Raw genomic sequence first — 12,072 nt, forward strand, 5'->3', positions numbered from 1 at the left:
TCATGACTATCGGATAGAGAGAAGCCCAATACACACAAACCTAAAGTCGCAATATAACATAGAAAAATCTCATTGTTCTAAATGCAACAAAGTTAACTAAATAAATCCTAGCACTGATGACAGATATGCTCAAAAAGCTAAGAAGGTTTAATGCCATAATAGCACTACCCTTCTATAAACAGCCATTTGGTTCCTGAAATGCTACAGCTCAGAACACAATCTAATGTGCAAATGCCTCATAAAACTGCGTGTATTGAATTAGAACGAATGTTTTGTAAGAAGTGCCTGCTTTCAGGACAGTAAAACCTCAGTACAACAAAGAAAAATTCTATGGTGTCTTGCCTCTTTTTTTTTTGTGGTCATGCATACTTCTAAGGACCTTCCCTTTGCTGATTTATTTAACAAACGTTTTTTTTTTGCTAAGGCAACCTAATTGGGCTCCAGCAAATGCATACAGTCGTTACTACAAGGATAAAACTTGTGTAATAATATGTTGTAATTTACAGAATATGAAAAAAAAAAAGAAATTGTTAACATTATAACATGAAGAAAGGTGTATGACACTACTAAAATATACACTTCTACTTTTTGTGTGTCTTACTGAAAGGGATGCAATAAAGCTCCATTAAATCGGTTTAGACTAGGGCAAAATATTAATTGAAAAGTTTTTGTTCATTCATTCAGCATGAGAGGGTTGATCACTAATGAATAAAATGGAGGCCAAACTTTCATTTTTAAACTTTCTGCTGAGAACCCAGCACTGGCACGTCAGTGTGACATCACAAATTTATAAGCATTTTTTTTCTCCAATGAACTATTTTGAAACAGAAAAACTTGTGAAATATGCTAGGCTGAACGTTACATTCAGCCTAAAATGCAACGGTGTTCTTGTAGAAGGCACCCTAGTCCTCTACCAATAAACAACTACCGACAAGGCTCAAGTACACGCTGCCAACACTCTGAATGCCACGGTGAGCTGGTGTGGGAACTTCTGGAAAACAAATTTACACGTTTCGCTTTTGCACCTTTTCGAATTTGCCAAGACTTTATGCATTTAAATGGGTCTAATTTAATTGCTGTAGATATATGAAATAATAACGCCTGGTAAACAAGACTGCTCACCACGAACCATGATGCCTGGAGCACCAAGAAAGTTTTTTTTCTGTCATTGTATGGTAATTTGTATGGTCCTTTCTGCACAACTTCCTTGCTTTGCATGTTGCCATTACAGTATTTTAGTGCCCATAATTCTAAGTGGATTTTCAAGGATCTTTCTGCTTTCTTTATAAAATAATTTGTTTAACAAAGAAAGTTTGTTGTGTGAGGTTTTACAATATCCACGTGGTGCAGTAATTGGTTTGTGGGTCTGTACTGAATAGAAGCTATAGATAATAAACAGCATTTGAACACTAGACCACTCAAGCTGCTGCTGATTTGAGTCCCTAGCTTAGGCTTAAGTAACGTGGCCTGTGAACACTTACTATGTAAAAAACAATTAATGTTGCAAGGGCTATCAATTTAAGTATAATTAAATAAAGGCGAGAAATACCTTGAGATAAACAGCATCTCTGCAAGTAAGTAGTATGTTGCCAACAACACATGACTTTGCACACACATGACACAACAGGTTAGTCAATGTAAGGCTGACTGAATAGAGTCTTTCCCATGAGTAACTGCAGCTTATCACTGCAGGAAGTTGAACATGCACAAGGCCCCCCTCATTGAGTCCATAAAGGGACGATATCTCAACAAACTTAAACAAGGGGTGACCCAAAATTTCTTGGAAATATGCAACCCTACCCTAATGGAGAGTGGTAGGCTGCTCTGCTGTTATAAAATGTTTCCATGTGTGTAATAAACTAATCTGCAAGCTTTTGTTGATGAGAATAATGGGAATTGTACACGTTGTGTGCTTTTATAATGGCATCTTTATGGTGTTTCACACTGGTTGTGATAAGTTGCATGCATGTGTCTGCATTCACCTTCATGCTGATATCTGTCTGTCCCTATGCATATCTTTGTGAGTGTGTCAATACTTTCTGTGTATTACTTTTTTTTAAATCAGACATCATGTGAAAGAATGGCAACATATAATTAAAAAAGAAACATTATGAATAAACATTATTACACAAGACAATGAAAATATTCAGGTTAGCTCATTACTGATACTACAAGCATCGTCTAGAGTGGTGCAGTACACTGCCCTGTTTTATAAAAGAGCAGTGTGATTCCAAGAAGCTTTGGATCACTCCTTGTAAGGCCTTCTTCAGCATGGACTACAAATCTAAGTTGCTTGAAGACGTAGGGCCGCTGTGAGGAACATGGGCAAGCATATGATGTGAGAGGAGCTTGAGTGGCATGCAAAGAGCACAGGAAATGCTGGCATGCTGTAATTTGCACACATACAAGGGTACTTGCAACATGCACAGCAAGCCGTTGCACAAGCAATTGAAAGGAGGCATACCAAGTATCAGGCAGTATGGGAATATGGCAGGAAATCAGCCCAGTCAACGCATAACTTGAAGAATGGAAAGACATTGGCTGAGGGAATCACCACACAAGGCAAATAACGCATAGACAGGCTTGGTGAAAACCCTTGCTTTGTGTGCCATACCACAGCCTCTTACATACACTTCTGTTTCTGCCAGATCACCATCAAACAGTCATAATCTACAGAGGTTCCATTTATGTACAGTGAGAGTCATTACGTTTAATGTAGAGCAATAACAAACCTTACTAGTATAAAATGCTGATACTACACAGTGGTGGAGGACAAATTCTGTCTGTGCTTTAAAAGCAATGGTAGCTATGTGTGGCAGGAACATATCGTTTTGAAAAGCCACATGCAGAAAAAAAATCGTATTTCACATGTCAATGCCTCTTTCTGTACTTTTTGTAAGCAGAAAACTGCAAAAATGCGAGAAATGTGTTGCAGGCACCTTTAGTAAGTGGTGTCAGAGCCATAGTTCCAATAATGACCACTTCTCATTGCTTGCTAGTGATCTGGCAGCACAGAATATGCAGGAGGCTATAGTAATGCTCAAAGCTGGATTTTTTTCCATTCTTCGAGTACCACGGCATTTCCATTCAGGTAAATTAAAACAGCTACTTTTTTCACATGTAAAAAAATTCTGTAGATACTGCAAGTACAGATTGCTAACTAGTAACTAGTTTTCACATGTAAAAAAATTCTGTAGATACTGCAAGTACAGATTGCTAACTAGTAAAACGGGCAGAGGCTGAACTTTATATACTGTCAGAGATGGTTGTTTCTTACAGTGTACCTTGGCAATCAAGGAATGTCGTGCAACTGACATGTTCTGCCCACCATGTTGTGCAGTTTGCACACATAGCTGGTCTAAGTGCTGCTTGGGAATCTTTTGGAAATATATTTGTACACTGACCTAGGCTTCTTGTGCTTAGCGAGTGTGTATTAACTGGTAGTGCAACAAATGACAACAGTAAAAATAATCTCTAATCTAAACACATCCGTCACCCACTGTACAGCTCATCTCCCACTTTTTTTAGAATCATCAGAACTCTATTCTGTGCTAGGGAAATGATATAGTCAATATACACACATTATTCATCCAAATTCATGGGGATGTGTGAGAGGAGGCATATAGATAAAGGAAAATTTTACTATTTAAACCTTAACCATTATTTACTGGCCTAATCAGCGTATGATTATTATGTAAAACAATGCCCAAAGTTTTACCACACTGCTTACCACACACCCACTGCAGAAGAAACTATAGGTGCAGCATAGAAGCATGTCTGATGAACTTCCAAACCAGCACTTCTTTCCAGATGTTCTCTATGTGGATACGTCATGCTGTGCTAGCAAGGGTATGCCACCCGAGAAGGACCGAAAAGAGAAGCCTAGATAAGAGTGGACAGTGCACCCATGTGTGGTGTGGAGGGGGCAGAACCCATGCCTCTACAGGTCTCCTCCTACTAGTGCTACTAGATGGAGTGGCTCTGGCCTTGAGATGCAAGAGCCGAAGGAAGTATGTGGAAGAAATAACTTCAAGATATGGATGACAAGCAGGCTGTGATGCGAACAGAAAAACACAGCCTTCATCTAAATCTAAGCTTGCAGCAGAGTCTCAGCATTCTGTGTCTGAAAAAACTTTCATAAGCTGTGTATACAGCAAATTTGGTCCCATACTTTAATAAATGCAATATATTTTATGTGAGGAGAACCTTCAATTATACTATGGTGTAAAATTACAATTGTTTCAAGAAGTAATTTACGAATCAAATAGTAGTAGCACTAAACATAGTAGTTATAATAATAATAATAATAATAATAATAATAATAATAATAATAATAATAATAATAATTCAATAGGAGCCTTTTTATGTAACTCCCAACAAAAAGGAAAGGCAAAACTAATTCAGACATGCTTAGTAGGTTAACTACCTTATGACAAAAGGAAGAAAATCTAAGGCCTACTATAACGAGTGATTACAGCTGCAGGCTGCTTGCTTGAGTGTGTTCAGACACAAAATACCAGTACTCCCAAGCGAAATGCACCAGTCAGCCAGAACCAGCCATGACCAGCCTAAGCGCATTCCTTGCATTTGGAATGGCCAAGGAACAACATGTAAAAATTAAAAAAAGGGATAGAGCATTAAAACAAACTAACATTATGCAGCGATTGGAAAATTAACGTGTAAAAATAGGCAGAAAACTAAATGAGATGGGTTTTGAGGTAAGAAGAAAAGAGTGTCTGGCCACATGAGGGCGGCTGGCATGGCGCTGGTACCTGTGATGGCAATTTTGCATGACCACTTCGATGTGCCCTCGAAGATGGATTCTTCAGCTTGCTGGAGGGCGTCAATGTGAGTGTCGGGGTCAATCGAGTAAGTCAGCCTGCAATAGTAGCAGAAGGTGGCTCTCGATCTTTGCTGCAATTAGAGGCTGCCATAATCTGATGAAATCTGTGTGCTTTTTGAGATTGCCGTCATCCTGCTGACCTTGCTGCCAAGAAATAAAGCATGGAACACGATACCGTGGCGGCATTTAGCAATATTCTCTTGAATATTTTTGGAAAGCTATATTCCCATTCATGGTGTCATAATTAATGACTGGTGCCATGTGGATAAATGCCACAAATACATTTTATACTTTATAAAAAAGAAAGAAGAGAGTTGCTTGTACATCATAATAATGCCCAGCTTTGACTACTTATGCAGTCATATGTAATCTTACCATGGCTTCATCAACTGCAGAAATTTTCTTTACATGATGAGCTTGAGTAACAAAATCATGAGCACAGTTCTGTAGTGATACTCTGTGTTGAATTTAAAACATGCTTCAAAAATGGATCCTTTGTCCGGCATTGCAATGCAACTGCACAGTTCTCGTAGATGCACAAGTGTCACACAATTGCAGGAAGAACTGTTGCATGACACACACAAAACTCGGAGAGTGTGCACAAGAGATTTTGCAAGAGACACGAGGCAGATCACTAGACAACAACTTGCGCAAACAAAAATGAAGGAACCATTCAGAGGTAGGTTTCAGACACTCAACAAAAAAACAAAGCACAGCCATAAGTGGGGTACGATAGCACAAGGCAGGTGTGGAGGGGGAAGGGTTGCCTGTCAACACCGACGCAAAAGCAGCAACTTCACACCACCACAACCACCACACCACATTGCTCTTGGCAAGCAGGGAAGAGAGGCGATGGGCAAATGTCCTTCACAGCAGTGATGTGCGCATCGTCTGAGAACAGGTTTTTGCCTTGGGATCACACGATTCCATGGATAGCTTCTTGTGTCCAACGATGGTTTCTCTTTTCAGTGAACATGTGTGCACAGTTTTGCCCATGGCAATCCTACAGGTGGCTACAAAGTCTGCACAAAACACTTCAACGCTCAGAGCCAGAGGATGCTGCGAAGTACAGCTAATCACCACTAGTGGAACCAAACATGAGAAAAACTGGTCTCAGTAAAGGAGTATTCCACAAGGCAGTTCAACAAATCGCAATGGACATAATTTTGTTCATTATTGTCTTCACTAAACATTTCATGAATTAAGTATTTCATACACCACCTGTTTTGCTGCGTTATACCCAACCTCCTCTGGCTAATGAGACACATACACCAATAAGAACACCAACACACTTTACTATCACTAACACCGTAACACGTAGTCTTGCACCTGTACATGTTCAACTGGTGACATCATGAATGCTACAGCCATCAGTGCTAACGTGATCAGACTTTGACACGTTGGACCTACCGGTGATGGCTATTTTAGCTGACCACTTGGAGGTTCCGTCAAGCACGCTCTGCTTGACTGCCCTCTGATGACCCGTGTGGCTTTTAACATCCACGCCAAATACGGCCCTACAATGTTAGCAAAGTTCATACACATGCTCACTAATCACTTTCCCATTTTGAGATGTCAAACTGCACATGCACACACAGTACACATGGAAGGCTCTAGCCTCCTGAATGGGAATACACAAGAAATGGTCAACATTACATGTTTGAGAGATATTAGTTTTGTGAACAAGCCCCATGTGAACCAAGTTCTAGCTTGCAGCTGGTAAAATAGCACAAAATTACCTATGGGCAGCAAATCTAAATTTTGGGGTGCATGGTCAAGAAAGTTAAACTTTCTGAAAGATTCTGTGCACTGTAGGGTTTTGATCTAAACTGCAATGATTTTCCATCTAGAATGGCAGGCAGCAAAGAAATCAACCATTCCCATCATTTGCCGTAGCACATTAAAAGAGCTTACAAAATGCAGCTTAAACAAGCCTAATGGTGTCATCTTTATAAAATTACAAGTTGATCAACCTAACAGCAATATTAATGACATGGTTGACAGTGTCATGGTAAAAAGATATGTTATAGGTAGTGCTGCAGTCCCTGTTGTACCTCAACCATTCTAACAATTTTCGCAAGTGAACTGAACCACAAAGACAACAGGCTTAGGTAAAGGAGCAGCAGATGAGTATACTTACAGACAATGCTACGAGTGGGTTTCTGTTCATAGACTTTTTAAGCACAAAGCTATGTCTTGCAAGGTGTGCTATTTTTGTGCGCCTGCTGCCTTCCTCTAACAAAACAGGGTGTCCAACCTATTTGCTTCATCTAAGGCTTTATTGTTGTTGCATTATTTCTGAGTGTGTGTAACAGCTATTTCGAAAGCCTTGCAGTTACTTCCTTGAGGGAAGAGCGTGGAGGTTGACATAAAGTTGGCTGCCTTTTTATTACCCCATGCTTTAATACATACTAAATTTTTGGATTGGGTCCTACGAATGGCCCTGCTACTGATATTCTGCTTGCCACATCATTCATCATTCTGAAACTGTATATATATACTACAGCCTCAGCTTAGGCTCCCAGCAGACATCACACTATATCTACGTATGCTAATGGCAGCTGTCCCATTCGCTGGAGTATGTAAGGAACAATGTTTCATATCCTTCTAAGTTCTGGCTGTGCACATTCCACACTGCAATTGAACATCAGTTAAATTCAATCTATTTTGTTTTCTGGAAAGAAGGAGCTGAGGTATCAGTTTGACAAATGATTTTAACTTCATACAAGATATGCCTGGTATCTGAAAAGAACTTGCGACAAGGACGACGAAATGTATGAGCTTAGTGGCTGGAAAACCAAAGCGCAGAAAAACCGGGGCAAGCAACATACAACAGGATAAGTGCAAAAATGTGTATTTAGTGTGAGGCACTTCTCTTCTGTATTTTATGCCCTAATTGTTCAACCAATATGTCTGACAGAGTAGTACCTCACGCCAATGTTCAAATGTTACGCTATAAATGTATGCTACAAAGGCAATGTTTATAAGCCTGTGACTAACATATGCACTGAGGATTCATGTTTTTTTCTAGAATTACCTACTTGTTAGCTGTTAGGATGGTAAACTGGGTGTGTTGGTTTTGCATTTTATGAGGCAATACTGCTTAGATGACGCACACACATGGGGTGTCTATGCGGCTGTAACCACAAAAAAAACACTAACTAGCATTATTCATTTGAAACCAACCATTGTCAACCATAAAAAATTTTGTCACAAACAGAAAAGTGTTAAAGTGCACTTCAGTACACTGCTGTGCAGTACAATATAACTGTTTATGCTGGCAAAAAGATAAATGGCCAGAATAATAATGTTAAGTGTCAAAAAATCATGTTAAAAAAGTGCATTGATTTTACAGTACCTGTCTGTCATCACAAAAAAAAAAAACTAGTATAATAAATAGATGTTTGGTTTCGATTAGCTTATGTTCAAAAACTGAAATGATTCTCTGTGGCACGTTGTATGCGACTGCCTGTTCTCGTGTCACGTACATGGGAGTTCAAAACCCTTCATTATGTGTAATGCCTAAACAGCATAACAAAAATGCAATTGCACTTCTACTGGCATCTCTCTGTACAAAAACAGTCCCAATCTTAGATACTTCCTTTGATGAAAAGAACACCACAAGATTCAGCAAGACCTTGAGGTGGATAGCTTGAATGACAGAACGTTGTTGCAAACAAGGCATTCTGTGCTATTGAATTCAAACAGAAGTGAGTGCTCAACAGGCACTGTGCAATTTTCCTTCGACAAGATTTATTGTAACCACAGAGTAATTCCTGGATATGGGCACCTGTTAGGCTATGAAAACTGAATATATGAGTGACCTGGTATGTGCAGTGTCAACATTGATTTTCTTAAAAATGAAGTGGCTGACTTATATAAATCTGTATTTAGTATATAATAAAATATGGACAGTAACAGTAAACTTGTTTTCCGAACATGTCGTAATGCTCCTTTGCGCAAAATGCAACGCAACAAACCATGGTGATGAGAAATGGTCTCCACAACCATAACATGAAATGGTTGCAGTAAGGAAGTAAAAGACTGCTGCTGCATATTGACGAAGAAGTTACACAATTAAAAAAAAAGTGGTTTGATTCAGTGCCCATGAAAGTGTGTTTGACATGAGAAAAAAATAATAATAAAGAACAACAACAAAAAAAGAAAGAAGCTATCTACTCCCTCAAAAAGCACTGGTGCTACTTTCACCTTGTTTTAAAGAATAACCATTATAAGTACAGTATATGTAGTTAGTTACATGCCTGACTTTTTTTATGTGTGGTAACTAGTTGCACATAATTACAAGAACCTAAGTAAAAAGATGGAATGATGAAACAACCTCAGTACAGTTCTCTTTAAATACCTCTCAGCAGAAAAAGTACATAAAATAATTATGCCCCAAGGTGGGGTGAATACATAGTGAATAAACATTGCCACAATAAAACAATGAAACTCTCACTGAATGTTGTCTATGCAGCAGTGCCTATAATTTTAGTTAAAGAGCAAGTGACTGATTGAACGGTCTTTACATAAGCAGACTACGTTATAAAAAAGAGGCAAAATCTCAAGATAATAATGTTGCAAAAAAATAAGAAAAGTTGTTTAAAAAACCAACATTGTAAAGTAGTATACAGAGTGGTAAGAATGGTCAAATTATTTTCTCATGATGTTCAATAGGGACTATTATATAAAGAAAAAAATTTAACATTTATGCCTGAATCATATATATTTAAAAACACCTGCTGCTACAAGGCTTATAATAACAATGTAATAACAGAAACTAACACTACAAGTAGCTCTGAAAACTTCTGATGGAATTATTTAATGCTGTAAGTAACAATGCAGCCACATATTCTGTTGTGAAATGCATGTTTTGTTTTGGTACTTTTGATACAAAAAAATACAAATTAGCCTAAAAAAACCTTAGTGAGTCAAAAGTATGAGAACCTGAGCCCACAGTGTTTATATGACATGGACGACATACATTAATTTGACTTTATTAAACCATGATAAAAAAGCTCAAGATAAGCTGCATATAAGATGAAACACATCATTGTGGTTATCTGTAGATAAAATAATTGTGTAAATTATCTAAAAAAAATCAAAATTTAGCACAAAATGGGGTCAGTGTTTTCTTCACATGTGTGCCCCTCTGCTGGTTTCAGTGGTACTTGACAAAGCAGCATTCAAACAGATAAGGACTAATTAAGGTCAGTACATACATAAGCACTGGCTCACAATCAAAGTTTATTGGTGAATATAAATATGTAAACTCAGAACAACACTGTGTGTGTATCTCCCTTCCTAAGTCCTTATTTATTTGATCAGTGTTTCGACAAGAATGAACATTCAGCACCTAGCTCATGTGTTTTTGAAGCTGGGCCTCTGCATCACTTCTAAGCCTTGCTCAGCATGTCATGACAGTGCAGATGCTCTCCATGCCTTGGAGAGCTGTTAACCATGCAGGCAACTAAATTCTTGTAAAATCAGCCTTCATACAACAAGTATAGGTTTGAGTAATGCTCTATTTTTGTACACCTATTTTGAATCAATAAAATGTCATTAAACGTTATTGTACTCAAACCCACTTTCCTGTCTTAATGAAATCAACTTCTCTTATACACTGCTCGTATCATTACTCTTTGGCTTCTTGTATGTATGACATATGGCATGCCCGGAGCATCAACGGTACAGTTGGGACAGTCTGGACACCATGCGATGAAGTTTACAGCTTACGCACATCACTCATTCTCAGAGTCAGCAGTCCAACCTATGTTTGATTCTTCAGCATTTGGCAAAAAATGCTCGAGGTGGTTGGTCTTTCCTCATCAAGGAAATGCAGGCACTAGCATATGAATTGATCAAAAGATAAACTAGGTGGTGTCATATTAATGAACCTAAACTGTATTATAAAAATACAAAAGAACAATAAACTCAAGCACAAAAATCAGCTAAAAATAAATATGTCTGCCCCAAAAAATAATGTGCAAACAAGTAAAAAGTTTCAAGAATTATATAAATGCAATATTGTCAATTAAGACCATATGTCTAGTGTATATATCTTGCCAATGTTCTAAGCATAAAACTAAGGAGCGGTATCTTCCTAGAAAATCAATACACAAAAGATTGGTACAATTTTTACTATCAGCTTTTTTCATTTAGAGATGCCAAATGTGGAAGCAAAGAAAAAAAGTTGGTAGAGCACTCAGTCACTTGCTGCAAGCTGGTTAGTAAGATTAGTCAGCAAACAGGCCTTTGTTCAGTGAGTGAGCACTATGTTCAAGACACAATCATTTCTCTGGAAGGATTGACGAGGCCACTGGCAACTTACCTGATCAATTCGAAGATTTCTGGCTTATCGCGCTCCCTTATCTTCATCCTCTCCTTCATTGCCATAATAATGTTGTTAGCTTTGTCTTCGGCACCATGTTTGCTGCTTTTTTCCGCTGCCCCTGTTGAATAAATCCCGAAAAAGAGAATGTTAAAGAAATCAGTCAATCGATTGTGCACTGAGCAAATGTCCTTTTTTTTTTAGAGGAAGGTTGAGCTATTGCGAAAAAGTTTCCATGTTCAGTAGCATGATGAGCCATTCACTAGCAAACCCAGCGCATAGATACTGTGGTAATCTGTAGCTTTTGGCAATTTTTCGTGATAAGAAAGAACAGAAACCGATATGGAGATTTTGTTTTCAATGCTTACTGCCTTTCTTCTCTAAATAGAACAGATATAGCTCAAACAGACTTAGTGGCTGCTTAGCACAATCTCTTTTCAATCCCATGTATTTAAATAGGTAGGAATAATCTAAATATGACTTCATTCATTGTAGAACAAGTTATGAAAATGAATACCACAAATATAGTAAACTAAGCTCCAGAAAGCAAACCGAAAAAAATGCCAGGCCTGCGCGGAAAGCGCAGCACAGTCACAGTGAAAGCTCGCAGAGCGGCATTTCTAGAGCTCGTTATAAACTCTCTTGTGGCTACTAGTACAAGTACATTAGCAACGTACCCACTACGCGACAAATAATAATTTTTATGAAGTTGGGAAGCACCCACCACGACATTATTCGTTATTCTGCGGAGAAGCGAGGTACCATCTGTAAGGCATTATGTGCATTTTGTTGATGCGACGGTTGATGACTGAAAATTATGGCTGAGCCCTTTGTAATGGGTTGGAAGTTTTAAATCACCCACTAGTTACGTAATTCATATTGTGTGACGCCCAGTCGT

General features: G+C 38.4%; 1 protein-coding gene across 4 annotated transcripts in view; it reads right to left on the bottom strand.

The window, feature by feature from the left end:
- Positions 1–12,072, bottom strand: part of LOC119388162 (protein unc-13 homolog B) — a 317,102-nt gene that overhangs the window by 40,017 nt on the left and 265,013 nt on the right. For 3 of the 4 annotated variants that reach the window (XM_037655819.2, XM_037655817.2, XM_049413847.1), the window contains exons 15-16: positions 11,175–11,295; positions 4,773–4,879 (exon numbers count right to left, since the gene is read on the bottom strand). In XM_037655819.2, the coding sequence (XP_037511747.1) occupies positions 4,773–4,879; positions 11,175–11,295 (228 nt within the window). Of the gene's footprint in view, positions 1–4,772; positions 4,880–6,253; positions 6,361–11,174; positions 11,296–12,072 lie in introns of all 4 variants that reach the window. The other variant, XM_037655818.2, reaches the window with a different exon arrangement.

This window comes from Rhipicephalus sanguineus, chromosome 3 (assembly GCF_013339695.2).
Source record: "Rhipicephalus sanguineus isolate Rsan-2018 chromosome 3, BIME_Rsan_1.4, whole genome shotgun sequence".
In the NCBI taxonomy this organism is placed as follows: domain Eukaryota; kingdom Metazoa; phylum Arthropoda; class Arachnida; order Ixodida; family Ixodidae; genus Rhipicephalus; species Rhipicephalus sanguineus.